At 43.6% G+C, this 19,769-nt stretch overlaps 1 protein-coding gene across 1 annotated transcript in view; it reads right to left on the bottom strand.

Moving 5' to 3' along the window:
* Positions 1-19,769, bottom strand: part of LOC128640607 (chromodomain-helicase-DNA-binding protein 4) — a 108,344-nt gene that overhangs the window by 84,479 nt on the left and 4,096 nt on the right. Inside the window, exons 2-3 of the mRNA XM_053693075.1 lie at positions 18,185-18,281; positions 17,886-18,077 (exon numbers count right to left, since the gene is read on the bottom strand). Coding sequence (XP_053549050.1) covers positions 17,886-18,077; positions 18,185-18,281 — 289 coding nt within the window. The remainder of the gene's footprint in view (positions 1-17,885; positions 18,078-18,184; positions 18,282-19,769) is intronic.

Genomic DNA, 19,769 nt, shown 5'->3' with positions numbered 1-19,769 from the left:
AGTGGTTTAGTGCACACTAAGAAATCCTCTCAAATGCTAATACTTTACTCCTTTTAATAACATTTTCCATGCTCAATTAGCACTCTGCTATAGTACCCACTGGTGGCTGCCAAAATTTAATTTTTTTTTTTTTTTTTTTAGTTCTTATCTCATGGGGCCCCCCTGGCTCATTGGGCCCCTGACAGGAGTCACCCCCTGATGGAGGCCATGAGTGTGAGTGAAGAGTGAGAGAGAGAGTGTGAGAGAGAGAAAGAGAGTGTGAGAGTGTGTGAGAAAGAAAGAGAGAGAGAGTGAGAGAGAGTGAGTGTGAGAGAGAGTGAGAGAGAGTGAGTGTGAGAGAGAGTGTGTGAGAAAGAAAGAGAGAGAGTGTGAGAGTGAGAGAGAGTGAAAGAAAGAGTGAGAGTGTGAGAGAGTGAGAGAGAGTGAAAGAAAGAGAGAGTGAGAGTGAGTGAGAGAGTGAGAGAATGTGAGAGAGAGTGAGAGAGAGAGAGTGAGAGTGAGTGAGAGAGTGAGAGAATGTGAGAGAGAGTGAGAGAGAGAGAGTGAGTGTGAGAGAGTGAGAGTGAGTGTGAGAGTGTGAGAGAGTGAGAGAGTGAGAGAGAGTGAGTGAGAGAGAGTGAGCGTGAGAGAGAGAGCGTGAGAGAGAGAGCGTGAGAGAGAGAGAGCGTGAGAGAGAGAGAGCGTGAGAGAGAGAGAGCGTGAGAGAGAGAGAGCGTGAGAGAGAGAGAGCGTGAGAGAGAGAGAGCGTGAGAGAGACAGAGAGCGTGAGAGAGAGAGAGCGTGAGAGAGAGAGAGCGTGAGAGAGAGAGAGCGTGAGAGAGAGAGAGCGTGAGAGAGAGAGAGCGTGAGAGAGAGAGAGCGTGAGAGTGAGTGAGCGTGAGTGAGCGTGAGTGAGAGAGAGAGTGAGAGAGAGTGAGTGAGAGAGAGTGAGTGAGAGCGAGTGAGTGAGAGCGAGCGTGAGAGAGTGAGTGAGAGCGAGCGTGAGAGAGAGCGTGAGAGAGAGCGTGAGAGAGAGCGTGAGAGAGAGCGTGAGAGAGAGCGTGAGAGAGAGAGAGCGTGAGAGAGAGAGAGCGTGAGAGTGAGTGAGCGTGAGAGAGCGTGAGAGAGAGAGTGAGTGAGAGTGAGTGTGAGAGAGTGAGTGTGAGAGAGTGAGTGAGAGAGAGTGAGTGAGAGTGAGTGAGAGAGTGAGTGAGAGAGTGAGTGAGAGTGAGTGAGAGAGAGTGAGAGAGAGTGAGAGAGAGTGAGAGAGAGTGAGAGAGTGAGAGTGAGAGAGAGTGAGAGAGAGTGAGTGAGAGAGAGTGAGTGAGAGAGAGTGAGTGAGAGAGAGTGAGTGAGAGAGTGAGTGAGAGAGTGAGTGAGAGAGTGAGTGAGAGAGAGTGAGTGAGAGAGTGAGTGAGAGAGTGAGTGAGAGAGAGTGAGAGAGTGAGAGTGAGAGAGAGTGAGTGAGAGAGAGTGAGTGAGAGAGAGTGAGTGAGAGCGAGCGTGAGAGAGAGCGTGAGAGAGAGCGTGAGAGAGAGAGCGTGAGAGAGAGAGAGCGTGAGAGTGAGTGAGCGTGAGAGAGCGTGAGAGAGAGAGTGAGTGAGAGTGAGTGTGAGAGAGTGAGTGTGAGAGAGTGAGTGAGAGAGAGTGAGTGAGAGAGAGTGAGTGAGAGAGAGTGAGTGAGAGAGAGTGAGTGAGAGAGAGTGAGTGAGAGAGAGTGAGTGAGAGAGAGTGAGAGAGAGTGAGAGAGAGTGAGAGAGAGTGAGAGAGTGAGAGTGAGAGAGAGTGAGAGTGCGTGAGAGTGAGTGAGCGAGCGTGAGAGTGAGAGAGCGTGAGAGCGAGAGAGCGTGAGAGTGAGAGAGCGTGAGAGTGAGAGAGCGTGAGAGTGAGAGAGCGTGAGAGTCCGATTACGCTGCACACTGCTATTCTGACCCTTTGTCCGGTTTTCCCTACCCTACTTAACTTCAGTATAAAGATGACTTCTTAGACCACTCAAATAAAACCTGCAATGAAGAACACAGACAAGCTTTTATGCAGTGCTCGTCTGTGTTCACACTTCTGGGTGACAGTATGTTGAGGGCGGGTCACAACAACAATGAAAGGGCTAAATGTACGTATTCATTTGGCAAGCAAGGGTATAGACAAGTCTTAAATTCATCGTAGTAAAAAAAACAAATATAATTTTATAGGCAAACTTTCTTATTTATTGTTTCAGTCTGTCATATGCTAATTATAAATTACTTTCAATTAAAAATAAAACATTATGTGGGTGAACTGTTCCTTTAACTGCAGAGGTCTGAAGTGAAACCGAGCAAACGGTATGATGTCCATTGCCGCCACCATCAGTCCGATTGCTTCCATGCACTGAGCCACTGATGGCTGAGAATTGGACTGAAGGGCTCGACAGGTATCTAGAATCTTTGATTTTCTGACCTCTGTCAGAAAAATTCTCATATAGAATCGATTAGAGTTCCCAAGAAAGTTACCCTTGTCTTTGGAATTAAGTAACACTCTTCCAGATTTACCTTCCACCCATGAGTTCTCAGGAAGGATAGTACAATGTCGGCATGGGGGACCTTGCTTGTTGATAAGATGGCGCCTGGATTAGAATATTGTCCAGATAAGGTGCCACCGCAATGCCCCGCGGTCTTAGAACCGCCAGCAGAGACCCCAAAACCTTTGTGAAAATTCTGGAAGCCGTGGCCAGACCGAAAGGAAGAGCCACGAACTGAAAGTGTTTGTCCAGAAAGGCAAACCTTAGGAACTTGTGATGATCTCTGTGGATAGGAACATGAAGATATGCATCCTTTAAATCCACTGTCATAAATTGACCCTCCTGCATCAATGGAAGAATGGAACAAATAGTTTACATCTTGAATGATGGAACTGAGAAACTTGTTTAGACCCTTGAGGTCTAGGATAGGCCTGGAAGTTGCCTCCTTTTTGGGAACTACAAACAGGTTTGAATAAAAACCCTGCCTGTGTTCCTGTACAGGAACAGGAAAAATTACTCCCAGGGAGGTGAGGTCTCTTACACAATGTAAGAACGCCTCTCTTTATCTTGAAAGAAGAAATCTTCCTCTGGGAGGAAAATTTTTGAACTCGTTTGTATCCCCGAGACACTATTTCTATAGCTCAGGGATCCTGAACATCCCGCACCCAAGCCTGAAAGAAAGTCTGCCCCCTACCAGATCCGGTACCGGATCGGGGGCAAGCCCTTCATGCTGACTTGGATTCAGCAACAGGCTTCTTGGATTGCTTACCCTTGTTCCAAGACTGGTTGGGTCTCCAAGTAGGCTTAGATTGCGAATAGTTTCCTTCCTGTTTAGAGGAGGCAGAGAAGGAATTGCCCTTGAAATTTCGAAAGGAACGAAAATTACTTTGTCATCCTTTTTGTTTACTTCTCTTATCTTGAGGAAGGAGATGACCATTACCTCCTGTGATATCAGAGATAATTTCCTTCAGTCCAGGACCAAACAAGGTATTTCCCTTGTAAGGAATTACTAGAAGCTTAGATGATACGTCCACAGACCAAGGTTTCAACCATAAAGCTCTGCGGGCTAGGATAGAAAACCCTGAACTCTTAGCTGCCAATTTAGTAATTTGCAGTGAAGCATCCGTAATAAAAGCATTGGTTAATTTCAGATCTTTAATCCTATCCCAGATCTCCTCTAAAGAAGTCTCAGTCGTAAGAGACTCGGACAGAGCATCAAACCAATAAGCTGCCACACTGGTGAAAGTAGCAATGCACGCAGCCGGCTGCAATAGCAGACCTTGGTGAACATAAATCTTTTTAAGTAGACCCTCCAACTTCTTGTCCATCGGGTCTTTAAAAGCACAACTATCCTCAATGGGAATAGTAGTTAGTTTGGCCAAGGTGGAAATAGCCCCTTCCACCTTAGGAACCGTTTGCCAAGTTTCCCTGACAGCGTCAGCTATAGGGAACATCTTCTTGAAAATAGGAGAAGGAGAGAAGGGAATACCTGGTCTCTCCCATTCCTTAGAAACAATCTCTGAAGCTCGCTTAGAAACTGGAAAAACATCGGAGTGAGAAGGAACTTCGAAATATCTGTCCAACTTACTCGATTTCTCAGAAGCGACCACTACCGTGGAATCAGTCGTCTAAAGTCACCAAAACCTCCCTGAGTAACAGGCGGAGGTGTTCTAGTTTAAACCTGAGACAACCTCTGAATCAGTCAAAGGTATGGAACTCCCTGAGTCTGAAATTTCACTTTCCGATAGAACCTCTATATACCCTCCATCTCAGTTCCCTGGGCGGGTAAATCCGAGATTGCCACCATAGCATCAGAAACCTCATTGACCACATGTTTGTCTTTCCTCTTAAGTTTGCCTTGTAGCATAGGAAAAGCAGACAACGCATCAGAAATTGTGGAAGACATAACTGCAGCTATGTCTTAACGTAACTCCAGCAGGAGCTAGAGTAGAAGTACAGGGCACTTCTTGAGAGGGCATTCAAGATTGGGACACTTGGGGAGAAAGCTGCAGCATACTCTGCGTCTCATCATTAGACTCCTGAGTAGCATCCGCCTTTGACAAATTTTTATCGTGAAAAAGTTTCTCTCTATAGCTTAAAGCCCTCTCAATACATGAGGGACAAAAAGGAACGGGAGGTTCCACATTGGCATCCAAACACATGGCACAAGTAACATTTTGCACAGCTTCTAAATCCATATTAGAGAACAGACAATGTAATTCAGAAAAAATAAGAAATTTTTGATTACCCAAAAAATTGTTACTGGCCCTTTAAATTTTAAAACAGAACTTTTTTACTGCATGTGAAAAAGTGTTGCAAAAAGAAATGCCAAATTTTAAAAATACTTATAAATCCTGAATGTATAACAGGATACTGTGCCTTTAAATACTAAATGCAACTATTTTCCTGTTTTAAGCAAAAACGTATCACATTTATGAAAAATAAAACTTTTTTCCCCCACAATCAGACACCTCTACGCCTCAGCAGCTCTGCTGAGGCGCCTACCTGCCGACCGGTCTCCCTGCAATGCAGAAGATTAGGTTTCAGAGCGCTAACAACCGATTGCTTTCATTGAAAAACCATGCCGTTCTAGAGAAATGCGCAAAGTCACTGTCCTGCAAGCTTAACAGCAGAGATGTCCCACAGATAAAACGGGAACGTTTCCAGAGGGAATACAAGCTAAAACTGTGCAGCGTCCTCTAAGGAAGTCTGAAGCGTGTGAAATGATAGCCCCGCCCATCGTGGGCGTTAACATCTACACAGCCCGTACCGGCTTGCTTTTAATAAAAAACATAATTTATGCTTACCTGATAAATTCCTTTCTTCTGTTGTGTGATCAGTCCACGGGTCATCATTACTTCTGGGATATAACTCCTCCCCAACAGGAAATGCAAGAGGATTCACCCAGCAGAGCTGCATATAGCTCCTCCCCTCTACGTCAGTCCCAGTCATTCGACCAAGAATCAACGAGAAAGGAGTAACCAAGGGTGAAGTGGTGACTGGAGTATAATTTAAAAGATATTTACCTGCCTTAAAACAGGGCGGGCCGTGGACTGATCACACAACAGAAGAAAGGAATTTATCAGGTAAGCATAAATTATGTTTTCTTCTGTTATGTGTGATCAGTCCACGGGTCATCATTACTTCTGGGATACCAATACCAAAGCAAAAGTACACGGATGACGGGAGGGATAGGCAGGCTCATTATACAGAAGGAACCACTGCCTGAAGAACCTTTCTCCCAAAAATAGCCTCCGAAGAAGCAAAAGTGTCAAATTTGTAAAATTTGGAAAAAGTATGAAGCGAAGACCAAGTTGCAGCCTTGCAAATCTGTTCAACAGAGGCCTCATTCTTAAAGGCCCAAGTGGAAGCCACAGCTCTAGTGGAGTGAGCTGTAATTCTTTCAGGAGGCTGCTGTCCAGCAGTCTCATAGGCTAAACGTATTATGCTACGAAGCCAAAAAGAGAGAGAGGTAGCAGAAGCTTTTTGACCTCTCCTCTGTCCAGAATAAACGACAAACAGGGAAGAAGTTTGGCGAAAATCTTTAGTTGCCTGCAAGTAGAACTTGAGGGCACGAACTACATCCAGATTGTGTAGAAGACGTTCCTTCTTTGAAGGATTTGGACACAAGGATGGAACAACAATCTCTTGATTGATATTCCTGTTAGTGACTACCTTAGGTAAGAACCCAGGTTTAGTACGCAGAACTACCTTGTCTGAGTGAAAAATCAGATAAGGAGAATCACAATGTAAGGCTGATAACTCAGAGACTCTTCGAGCCGAGGAAATAGCCATTAAAAACAGAACTTTCCAAGATAACAATTTTATATCAATGGAATGAAGGGGTTCAAACGGAACACCCTGTAAAACGTTAAGAACTAAGTTTAAACTCCATGGCGGAGCAACAGCTTTAAACACAGGCTTGATCCTAGCTAAAGCCTGACAAAAGGCCTGGACGTCTGGATTTTCTGACAGACGCCTGTGTAACAAGATGGACAGAGCTGAAATCTGTCCCTTTAATGAACTAGCTGATAAACCCTTTTCTAAACCTTCTTGTAGAAAGGACAATATCCTAGCGATCCTAACCTTACTCCAGGAGTAACCTTTGGATTCGCACCAGTATAGGTATTTACGCCATATTTTATGGTAAATCCTTCTGGTAACAGGCTTCCTAGCCTGTATCAGGGTATCAATAACCGACTCAGAAAAACCACGTTTTGATAAAATCAAGCGTTCAATTTCCAAGCAGTCAGCTTCAGAGAAGTTAGATTTTGATGTTTGAATGGACCCTGTATCAGAAGGTCCTGTCTTAGAGGTAGAGACCAAGGCGGACAGGATGACATGTCCACTAGATCTGCAAACCAAGTCCTGCGTGGCCATGCAGGCGCTATTAGAATCACTGATGCTCTCTCCTGTTTGATTTTGGCAATCAATCGAGGAAGCAGCGGGAAGGGTGGAAACACATAAGCCATCCCGAAGTTCCAAGGTGCTGTCAAAGCATCTATCAGAACCGCTCCCGGATCCCTGGATCTGGACCCGTAGTGAGGAAGTTTGGCGTTCTGGCGAGACGCCATGAGATCTCTCTCTGGTTTGCCCCAACGTCGAAGTATTTGGGCAAAGACCTCCAGATGAAGTTCCCACTCCCCCGGATGAAAAGTCTGGCGACTCAAGAAATCCGCCTCCCAGTTCTCCACTCCCGGGATGTGGATTGCTGACAGGTGGCAAGAGTGAGACTCTGCCCAGCGAATTATCTTTGATACTTCCATCATTGCTAGGGAGCTTCTTGTCCCTCCCTGATGGTTGATGTAAGCTACAGTCGTGATGTTGTCCGACTGAAACCTGATGAACCCCCGAGTTGTTAATTGGGGCCAAGCCAGAAGGGCATTGAGAACTGCTCTCAATTCCAGAATGTTTATTGGAAGGAGACTCTCCTCCTGATTCCATAGTCCCTGAGCCTTCAGAGAATTCCAGACAGCGCCCCAACCTAGTAGGCTGGCGTCTGTTGTTACAATTGTCCAGTCTGGCCTGCTGAATGGCATCCCCCTGGACAGGTGTGGCCGATAAAGCCACCATAGAAGAGAATTTCTGGTCTCTTGATTCAGATTCAGAGTAGGGGACAAATCTGAGTAATCCCCATTCCACTGACTTAGCATGCACAATTGCAGCGGTCTGAGGTGTAGGCGTGCAAAAGGTACTATGTCCATTGCCGCTACCATTAAGCCGATCACCTCCATGCATTGAGCTACTGACGGGTGTTGAATGGAATGAAGGACACGGCATGCATTTTGAAGCTTTGTTAACCTGTCTTCTGTCAGGTAAATCTTCATTTCTACAGAATCTATAAGAGTCCCCAAGAATGGAACTCTTGTGAGAGGAAAAAGAGAACTCTTCTTTTCGTTCACTTTCCATCCATGCGACCTTAGAAATGCCAGAACTAACTCTGTATGAGACTTGGCAGTTTGAAAGCTTGAAGCTTGTATTAGAATGTCGTCTAGGTACGGAGCTACCGAAATCCCTCGCGGTCTTAGTACCGCCAGAAGGGCACCCAGAACCTTTGTGAAGATTCTTGGAGCCGTAGCCAATCCGAATGGAAGAGCTACAAACTGGTAGTGCCTGTCTAAGAAGGCAAACCTTAGATACCGGTGATGATCTTTGTGAATCGGTATGTGAAGGTAAGCATCTTTTAAATCCACTGTGGTCATGTACTGACCCTTTTGGATCATGGGTAAGATTGTCCGAATAGTTTCCATTTTGAACGATGGAACTCTTAGGAATTTGTTTAGAATCTTTAAATCTAAGATTGGCCTGAAAGTTCCCTCTTTTTTGGGAACCACAAACAGGTTTGAGTAGAACCCTTGTCCTTGTTCCGACCGCGGAACCGGATGGATCACTCCCATTAATAACAGATCTTGTACACAGCGTAGAAACGCTTCTTTCTTTATCTGGTTTGTTGACAACCTTGACAGATGAAATCTCCCTCTTGGGGGAGATAATTTGAAGTCTAGAAGGTATCCCTGAGATATGATCTCTAGCGCCCAGGAATCCTGAACATCTCTTGCCCAGGCCTGGGCGAAGAGAGAAAGTCTGCCCCCCACTAGATCCGGTCCCGGATCGGGGGCTCTCGGTTCATGCTGTCTTTGGGGCAGCAGCAGGTTTCCTGGCCTGCTTGCTCTTGTTCCAGGACTGGTTAGGCTTCCAGCCTTGCCTGTAACGAGCAACAGCTCCCTCCTGTTTTGGTGCAGTGGAGGTTGATGCTGCTCCTGTTTTGAAATTCCGAAAGGGACGAAAATTAGACTGTCTAGCCTTAGCTTTGGCTTTGTCTTGAGGTAGGGCGTGGCCCTTACCTCCTGTAATGTCAGCGATAATTTCTTTCAAACCGGGCCCAAATAAAGACTGCCCCTTGAAAGGTATATTAAGTAATTTGGACTTAGAAGTAACATCAGCTGACCAGGATTTTAGCCACAGCGCCCTACGTGCCTGTATGGCGAATCCTGAGTTCTTAGCCGTAAGTTTGGTTAAATGTACTACGGCCTCCGAAATGAATGAATTAGCTAGTTTAAGGACTCTAAGCCTGTCCGTAATGTCGTCTAGCGTAGATGAACTAAGGTTCTCTTCCAGAGACTCAATCCAAAATGCTGCCGCAGCCGTAATCGGCGCGATACATGCAAGGGGTTGCAATATAAAACCTTGTTGAACAAACATTTTCTTAAGGTAACCCTCTAATTTTTTATCCATTGGATCTGAAAAAGCACAGCTATCCTCCACCGGGATAGTGGTACGCTTAGCTAAAGTAGAAACTGCTCCCTCCACCTTAGGGACCGTTTGCCATAAGTCCCGAGTGGTGGCGTCTATTGGAAACATCTTTCTAAATATTGGAGGGGGTGAGAACGGCACACCGGGTCTATCCCACTCCTTAGTAACAATTTCAGTTAGTCTCTTAGGTATAGGAAAAACGTCAGTACTCGCCGGTACCGCAAAGTATTTATCCAACCTACACAGTTTCTCTGGTATTGCAACGGTGTTACAATCATTGAGAGCTGCTAAGACCTCCCCTAGTAATACACGGAGGTTCTCCAATTTAAATTTAAAATTTGAAATATCTGAATCCAATCTGTTTGGATCAGAACCGTCACCCACAGAATGAAGCTCTCCGTCCTCATGCTCTGCAAGCTGTGACGCAGTATCAGACATGGCCCTAGTATTGTCAGCGCACTCTGTTCTCACCCCAGAGTGATCACGCTTGCCTCTTAGTTCTGGTAATTTAGACAAAACTTCAGTCATAACAGTAGCCATATCTTGTAATGTTATCTGTAATGGCCGCCCAGATGTACTAGGCGCCATAATATCACGCACCTCCCGGGCGGGAGATGCAGGTACTGCCGCGTGAGGCGAGTTAGTCGGCATAACTCTCCCCTCGCTGTTTGGTGAAATTTGTTCAAATTGTACAGATTGACTTTTATTTAAAGTAGCATCAATACAGTTAGTACATAAATTTCTATTGGGCTCCACCTTGGCATTGGAACAAATGACACAGATATCTTCCTCTGAGTCAGACATGTTTAACACACTAGCAATAAACTTGCAACTTGGTTATAATCTTTTTTAGCAAAAACGTACTGTGCCTCAAAGAGGTACTAAACGATTAAATGACAGTTGAAATAATGAACTGAAAAACAGTTATAGCATCAAACTTTAAAACAACTTTTAGCAAAGGTTTGTTCCCATTAGTAAAATAACAATAATTAAATTTGACATAAAAATTACAGAGCAACGTTTTTATTCACAGTCAATATAAAATTCTCACAGCTCTGCTGAGAGAATCTACCTCCCTCCAAAGAAGTTTGAAGACCCCTGAGATCTGTCAGAGATGAACCGGATCATGCAGGAAATATAAGAGTAACTGACTGGAATTTTTTGATGCGTAGCAAAGAGCGCCAAAAACGGCCCCTCCCCCTCACACACAGCAGTGAAGAGAAACGAAACTGTCACAATTAAAACCAAACAACTGCCAAGTGGAAAATAATGCCCAAATATTTATTCACTCAGTACCTCAGAAATGTAAACGATTCTACATTCCAGCAAAAACGTTTAACATGATAAATACTTATTAAAAGGATTAGTGACTTTTAACAGAGTAGTTCCGGTGAAATACCATCCCCAGAATACTGAAGTGTATACATACATGTCATTATAACGGTATGGCAGGATTTTCTCATCAATTCCATTCAGAAAATAAAAACTGCTACATACCTCAATGCAGATTCATCTGCCCGCTGTCCCCTGATCTGAAGCTTTTACCTCCCTCAGATGGCCGAGAACAGCAATATGATCTTAACTACTCCGGTTAAAATCATAGTAAAAAACTCTGGTAGATTCTTCCTCAAACTCTGCCAGAGAAGTAATAACACGCTCCGGTGCTATTGTAAAATAACAAACTTTTGATTGAAGTCATAAAAACTAAGTATAATCACCATAGTCCTCTCACACATCCTATCTAGTCGTTGGGTGCAAGAGAATGACTGGGACTGACGTAGAGGGGAGGAGCTATATGCAGCTCTGCTGGGTGAATCCTCTTGCATTTCCTGTTGGGGAGGAGTTATATCCCAGAAGTAATGATGACCCGTGGACTGATCACACATAACAGAAGAAATATAATTTATGCTTACCTGATAAATTCATTTCTCCTGTAGTGTAGTCAGTCCATGGGTCATCCATTACTTATGGGATTATATCTCCTCCCTAACAGGAAGTGCAAGAGGATCACCCAAGCAGAGCTGCTATATAGCTCCTCCCCTCTACGTCATACCCAGTCATTCGACCGAAACCAAACGAGAAAGGAGAAAACTATAGGGTGCAGTGGTGACTGGAGTTTAATTTAAAATTTAGACCTGCCGTAAAAAACAGGGCGGGCCGTGGACTGACTACACTACAGGAGAAATGAATTTATCAGGTAAGCATAAATTATATTTTCTCCTGTTAAGTGTAGTCAGTCCACGGGTCATCCATTACTTATGGGATACCAATACCAAAGCTAAAAGTACACGGATGACGAGAGGGACAGGCAGGATCTTTACACGGAAGGAACCACTGCCTGTAGAACCTTTCTCCCAAGAACAGCCTCCGAAGAAGCAAAAGTGTCAAATTTGTAAAATTTTGAAAAAGTGTGAAGTGAAGACCAAGTTGCAGCCTTGCAAATCTGTTCAACAGAGGCCTCATTCTTAAAGGCCCAAGTGGAAGCCACAGCTCTAGTAGAATGAGCCGTAATCCTTTCAGGAGGATGCTGTCCAGCAGTCTCATAGGCTAAACGTATTATGCTACGAAGCCAAAAAGAGAGAGAGGTAGCCGAAGCTTTTTGACCTCTCCTCTGTCCAGAATAAACGACAAACAGGGAAGAAGTTTGACGAAAATCTTTAGTTGCCTGCAAATAAAATTTCAGGGCACGGACGACGTCCAGATTGTGCAGAAGTCGTTCCTTCTTTGAAGAAGGGTTAGGGCACAATGATGGAACAACAATCTCTTGATTGATATTCTTGTTAGTGACTACCTTAGGTAAGAACCCAGGTTTAATACGCAGAACTACCTTGTCTGAATGAAAAATCAGATAAGGAGAATCACAATGTAAGGCCGATAACTCAGACTCTTCGAGCCGAGGAAACAGCCATTAAAAACAGAACTTTCCAAGATAACAGCTTGATATCAATGGAATGAAGGGGTTCAAACGGAACACCTTGCAGAACGTTAAGAACTAAGTTTAAGCTCCACGGCGGAGCAACAGTCTTAAACACAGGCTTAATCCTAGCCAAAGCCTGACAAAAAGCCTGAACGTCTGGAACTTCTGCCAGACGTTTGTGTAAAAGGATAGACAGAGCTGAAATCTGTCCCTTTAACGAACTAGCAGATAGACCCTTTTCTAAACCTTCTTGTAGAAAAGACAATATCCTAGGAATCCTAACCTTACTCCATGAGTAACTCTTGGATTCGCACCAATATAAGTATTTACGCCATATTTTATGGTAAATTTTCCTGGTAACAGGTTTCCTAGCCTGTATTAAGGTATCAATCACTGACTCCGAGAATCCCCGCTTTGATAGAATCAAGCGTTCAATCTCCATGCAGTCAGCCTCAGAGAAATTAGATTTGGATGTTTGAAAGGACCCTGAATCAGAAGGTCCTGTCTCAGAGGCAGAGACCATGGTGGACAGGACGACATGTCCACTAGATCTGCATACCAGGTCCTGCGTGGCCACGCAGGCGCTATTAGAATCATCGATGCTATCTCCTGTTTGATCCTGGCAATCAATCGAGGAAGCATCGGGAAGGGTGGAAACACATAAGCCATGTTGAAGACCCAAGGTGCTGTCAGAGCATCTATCAGTACCGCTCCCGGGTCCCTGGACCCGTAACAAGGAAGCTTGGCGTTCTGGCGAGACGCCATGAGATCCAGATCTGGTTTGCCACCAATGATGAAGCAGTTGGGCAAACACCTCCGGATGAAGTTCCCACTCCCCCGTATGAAAGGTCTGGCGACTTAGAAAATCCGCCTCCCAGTTCTCCACGCCTGGGATGTGGATCGCTGACAGGTGGCAAGAGTGAGACTCTGCCCAGCGAATTATCTTTGAGACTTCCATCATCGCTAGGAAACTCCTTGTTCCTCCTTGATGGTTGATGTAAGCCACAGTCGTGATGTTGTCCGACTGAAACCTGATGAACCTCAGAGTTGCTAACTGAGGCCAAGCCAGAAGAGCATTGAAAATTGCTCTTAATTCCAGAATGTTTATTGGAAGGAGTCTCTCCTCCTGAGTCCATAATCCCTGAGCCTACAGGGAATTCCAGACTGCGCCCCAACCTAGAAGGCTGGCGTCTGTTGTTACAATCGTCCAATCTGGCCTGCGGAAGGGCATCCCCTTGGACAGATGTGGCCGAGAAAGCCACCATAGAAGAGAATCTCTGGTCTCTTGATCCAGATTTAGCAGAGGGGACAAATCTGAGTAATTCCCATTCCACTGACTTAGCATGCACAATTGCAGCGGTCTGAGATGCAGGCGCGCAAAAGGTACTATGTCCATTGCCGCTACCATTAAGCCGATTACCTCCATGCACTGAGCCACTGACGGGTGTTGAATGGAATGAAGGACACGGCAAGCATTTAGAATTTTTGATAACCTGTCCTCCGTCAGGTAAATTTTCATTTCTACAGAATCTATAAGAGTCCCTAAGAAGGGAACTCTTGTGAGTGGCAATAGAGAACTCTTTTCTACGTTCACCTTCCACCCATGCGACCTTAGAAATGCCAGAACTAACTCTGTATGAGACTTGGCAGTTTGGAAACTTGACGCTTGTATCAGAATGTCGTCTAGGTACGGAGCTACCGCTATGCCTCGCGGTCTTAATACCGCCAGAAGAGAGCCCAGAACCTTTGTAAAGATTCTTGGAGCCGTAGCTAACCCGAAGGGAAGAGCTACAAACTGGTAATGCCTGTTTAGGAAGGCAAATCTTAGATACCGGTAATGATCCTTGTGAATCGGTATGTCAAGGTAGGCATCCTTTAAATCCACTGTGGTCATGTACTGACCCTCTTGGATCATGGGTAAGATGGTTCGAATAGTTTCCATTTTGAACGATGGAACTCTTAGGAATTTGTTTAGGATCTTTAAGTCCAAGATTGGTCTGAAGGTTCCCTCTTTTTGGGAACCACAAACAGATTTGAATAGAATCCTTGTCCGTGTTCCGACCGCGGAACTGGGTGGATCACTCCCATTAGTAAGAGGTCTTGTACACAGCGTAGAAACGCCTCTTTCTTTATCTGGTTTGCTGATAACCTTGAAAGATGAAATCTCCCTTGTGGAGGAGAAGCTTTGAAGTCCAGAATATATCCCTGAGATATGATCTCCAACGCCCAGGGATCCTGGACATCTCTTGCCCAAGCCTGGGCGAAGAGAGAAAGTCTGCCCCCCACTAGATCCGTTTCCGGATCGGGGGCCCTCACTTCATGCTGTCTTAGGGGCAGCAGCAGGTTTTCTGGCCTGCTTGCCCTTGTTCCAGGACTGGTTAGGTTTCCAGCCCTGTCTGTAGCGAGCAACAGTTCCTTCCTGTCTTGGAGCGGAGGAAGTTGATGCTGCTCCTGCCTTGAAGTTACGAAAGGCACGAAAATTAGACTGTTTAGCCCTTGGTTTGGCCCTGTCTTGAGGCAGGGCATGGCCCTTACCTCCAGTAATGTCAGCGATAATTTCTTTCAAACCGGGCCCGAATAATGTCTGCCCTTTGAAAGGAATATTAAGCAATTTAGATTTAGAAGTCACATCAGCTGACCAGGATTTAAGCCACAGCGCTCTACGCGATTAAATGGCGAATCCGGAGTTCTTAGCCGTAAGTTTGGTTAAGTGTACTACGGCATCAGAAATAAATGAATTAGCTAGCTTAAGGGCTTTAAGCTTGTTCATAATCTCATCCAATGGAGCTGTGCTAAGGGTCTCTTCCAGAGACTCAAACCAGAATGCCGCCGCAGCAGTGACAGGCGCAATGCATGCAAGGGGTTGTAATATAAAACCTTGTTGAACAAACATTTTCTTAAGGTAACCCTCTAACTTTTTATCCATTGGATCTGAAAAAGCACAGCTATCCTCCACCGGGATAGTGGTGCGCTTAGCCAGAGTAGAAACTGCTCCCTCCACCTTAGGGACCGTCTGCCATAAGTCCCGTGTGGTGGCGTCTATTGGAAACATTTTTCTAAATATAGGAGGGGGTGAAAAAGGCACACCGGGTCTATCCCACTCCTTGTTAACAATTTCTGTAAGCCCTTTAGGTATAGGAAAAACGTCAGTACACGCCGGTACCGCAAAATATTTATCCAGCCTTCATACTTTCTCTGGAATTGCAACCGTGTTACAATCATTCAGAGCCGCTAAAACCTCCCCTAGTAATACACGGAGGTTCTCAAGCTTAAATTTAAAATTTGAAATGTCTGAATCCAGTTTACTTGGATCAGATCCGTCACCCACAGAATGAAGCTCTCCGTCCTCATGTTCTGCAAATTGTGACGCAGTATCAGACATGGCTCTATTATTATCAGCGCACTCTGTTCTTATTCCAGAGTGATCTCGTTTACCTCTAAATTCTGGCAATTTAGATAGTACTTCAGTCATAACATTAGCCATGTCTTGCAAAGTGATTTGTATGGGCCGCCCTGATGTACTTGGCGCCACAATATCACGCACCTCCTGAGCGGGAGGCGAAGGTACTGACACGTGAGGAGAGTTAGTCAGCATAACTTCCCCCTCGTTGTCTGGTGATATATTTTTCACATATAAAGTTTGACTTTTATTCAAAGTAACATCTATACATTGAGTGCACAAATTTCTATTGGGCTCCACATTGGCCTTTAAACATATTAAACAAACAGCTTCATCTGTGTCAGACATGTTTAAACAGACTAGCAATAACACTAGTAAGCTTGGAAAAAAACTTTTAAATAAATTTACAAGCTATATAAACAACGCTACTGCGCCTTTAAGAAACATAAAAATGTGACAGTTGAATTAACGATGAACCAAATATGTTAAAACCAAATTTTAACAGAAAATGTATAAAGTTAGCAGAGAATTGCACCCACAAGCAAAAGGATGATTAAACCCTTAATACCCAAAACGGATAACAGTTGAATAATAAACGTTTTTTATCACAGTCAAACACACTGTCACAGATCTGCTGTGACTGATTACCTCCCTCAAAACTAGTTTTGGAGACCCCTGGGCTCTGTAGAGACGTCCTGGATCATGGAGGAAGAAATAGGAAGACTGACTAAATTTTTACTGCGCAATAAAGCGCTAAAATAGGCCCCTCCCACTCATATTACAACAGTGGGGAAGCTCAGTAAACTGTTTTTATTCAGAAACAAACGACAGCCATGTGGTAAAAATCATGCCCATAAAGTTTTATCACCAAGTACCTCAGAAAAAAAACGATTAACATGCCAGTAAACGTTTTAAAAATGAAAATTATGAAGTGTTATTAATAAGCCTGCTGCTAGCCGCTTTCACTGCAGTGTAGGCTCAAATATTACTTTAATATAGACAGTATTTTCTTAGTGAAATTCCATTCCCCAGAAATACCTCAGAGTATACATACATACATATCAGCCTGATACCAGTCGCTACTACTGCATTTAAGGCTGCACTTACATTACATCGGTATTAGCAGTATTTTCTCAGTCAATTCCATTCCTTAGAAAATAATATACTGCACATACCTCCTTGCAGGTGGGCCCTGCATGCTATCCCATGTTCTGAAGTTACCTCACTCCTCAGAATGGCCGAGAACAGCAAGTGGATCTTAGTTACGACCGCTAAGATCATAGACAAACTCAGGTAGATTCTTCTTCTAATGCTGCCTGAGAACAACCAACACACTCCGGTGCCGTTTAAAATAAACTTTTGATTGAAGAAATAAAAACTAAGTTTAACACACCACAGTCCTCTCACACGTCCTATCTATTAGTTAGGTGCAAGAGAATGACTGGGTATGACGTAGAGGGGAGGAGCTATATAGCAGCTCTGCTTGGGTGATCCTCTTGCACTTCCTGTTAGGGAGGAGATATAATCCCATAAGTAATGGATGACCCGTGGACTGACTACACTTAACAGGAGAAAAGAACTGATAGACCAACTTTACTCCCAGCCCCAGTGCCTGTACATAAGCTGTCACAAAGAAAAAAAACCTTGATACATAGAGGGGCCTATGTCCCATGTCCAAGGCTCCATTTGCCTGTAAATGTATAAGTGCAGAGTCCTTTGTATTGTGCCCCAGAATAAAAAAAACTGCACTTGCCTCAATGCTGTCCAACATCAGGACAGCCCCAAAAGGTTTAAGAGGTCCTCTCCCTCCAATAGCCCTGTGGAAAATAAGACCCGAGTTAGTACTTGCTTAGGCCATCAGGATAAGGGCAGCATATAATCTATGGGAGGCGCAGTGAGAATTATGTCCCACAAGTTCCCATTGCTCTAAAGCCACCACTGCTCTACTGAAGAGACTGATATGGACTACGGCTACACCCTAGTACAAAGCAGCACAATCTTGCACTACTTTAAAATAATAAACTCTTGATTGAAGAATCTAACACCTCACTTTACCTCTTCTTATCACTAACGTAGGCAAAGAGAATGACTGGAGTGGAAGAGAGGAGCCATTTAACAGCTCTGCTGTGGTGCTCTTTGCCTCCTCCTGCTGACCAGGAGGCAATATCCCATAAGTAAGGATGATGATCCGTGGACTCATATCTTAAAAAAGAAATTAGCAGGAATGCAAAGGGGAAATATGAAGGAGCAATTAATATTGTAAAAAAGTTATGGTTTAGGTGGCTAAAGTAGATGTGAGCTGTAGCATTGAGTGGTTGGGAGAAAGAGGATAACGTGCTCACTTCTTTGTATAAAGAATACAGAAAAACTGCTGTCTGTACGGTCTTTCCCAAACCCATTTCATCAGCCAGGATGGTGTCTGTGCCTTGTGCCCAAGAGAAACGCAGCCAATTCAGACCCTCCAGCTGGTATGGGTGCAGGGTGCCCCCGGTTATGTCCAGATACTCAGGCTGACGATCATATTTTACAGTGGGCTGAGGAGAAAAAGAAGTAGATATTAAACAACACAGTTCTTTTTCTAGCAAACAACCCATCCTCAAGTAAGTAAACCCAAACTCCCTGCCCAATGCCAGTCACATACATCAACCGTGGGAGTGTCTGGGGGACGCTCCAGCTTTCGAAGCTTTACTTTTTTTACTTTCTTTCCAGGGCGTCCTTCTTCACCGCACATCAACTCTCTGCAAAAATTGGCAGAAAATGAGAGATGATAGAGATTAGAGATTGAGATTAGAGGATAGAGATTGAGATTAGAGGATAGAGATTGAGATTAGAGGATAGAGATTAGCGATAGAGATATATATATTTCCATACAAGGTTAGCACTCTAACATAGCTTCTTAGAGCCTGAGTCACAAATGGATATAGATATACAAGGAAAACTCATCTCTCTTTTTCATATGTTTTTCAACATTTTATTTCCAATGTTTCTGCCCCAACCTGGTCCTTTGTCAAGGTAACATACAATGCAAACTAACACAATATTTATACCCTGTTAGACCACTCCCCCACTCAGGTGATGCTCAGTGATCCTAACTTTTTTCTAGTGATGCATATGTGACTATAGTATTCTAATGTATTAATACTTTATATTAGGTAGAGAAAAGAAAAATTCCAGTAGAATACTATAGTCACATATGCATCACCAGAAAAAAATGTTAGGATCACTGAGCATCACCTGAGTGAGTGGGGGAGTGGTCTAAAAGGGTATAAATATTGTGTTAGTTTGCATTGTATGTTACCTTGACAAAGGCCCAGGTTGGGGCTGAAATATTGGAAATAAAATGTTGAAAAACATATGAAATTAATATATATATAAAAAAACGGAGGGGACACAAATGCTGTGTGAGCTATAGCAATAATAATGCAGGTAACAAACATAAGTGTCTGAAAATACCAATTACAAAGTGGTGCAGACCCTTATATAAATATGTCATGGGTAAAGGGGAGAAGAGAACCAGGAACGAAATCCACGTTCAAAAGACAGGGAAATCGGCACTCTTTTTAAAAAGAAAAAGCTCAAAAAAAGATTCTGGTATACATTGCTATATGTAAATACAGTTGTTGTATATTGTCTCTTGGGTGACAATGTTCTTTTGGTGGGAGGAGCCTCTTTTCCACAATTAAAGCATTTTTTGAAATTGATTGTTTTTTTGAGCTTTTTCTTTTTAAAAAGAGTGCTGATTTCCCTGTCTTTTGAACTTGGATATCGTTCCTGGTTCTCTTCTCCCCTTTACCCATGACACACATATATACATACACATTTTATATATATATATATATATTAATTAAAGAAGAAAAAAGCACTCTCTGGACTTAAACAAATAGTTTAATAGGTAACGTTTCGGGGAATGCTCCCCTTCATCAGATGAAGGGGAGCATTCCCCGAAACGTTACCTATTAAACTATTTGTTTAAGTCCAGAGAGTGCCGTTTTCTTCTTTACTACATTTTACCTACTCTAGCACCCTGGCCCTTGGAAAAATGTTTGTGAGAGTGCAACTGACTCACCTTGCCTACATATATATATATATATATATATATATATATATATATATATATATATATATATATATACATATATACACATATATATATATATATATATATATATATACATATATATACACATATATATATATATACATATACATACATATTATAAGCTGAG

Source organism: Bombina bombina, chromosome 9, assembly GCF_027579735.1.
Source record: "Bombina bombina isolate aBomBom1 chromosome 9, aBomBom1.pri, whole genome shotgun sequence".
NCBI classification, from domain to species: Eukaryota; Metazoa; Chordata; class Amphibia; order Anura; family Bombinatoridae; genus Bombina; species Bombina bombina.
Note: the sequence above shows the minus strand (reverse complement) of the source record. Positions and strands in the feature narration are given on the sequence as shown.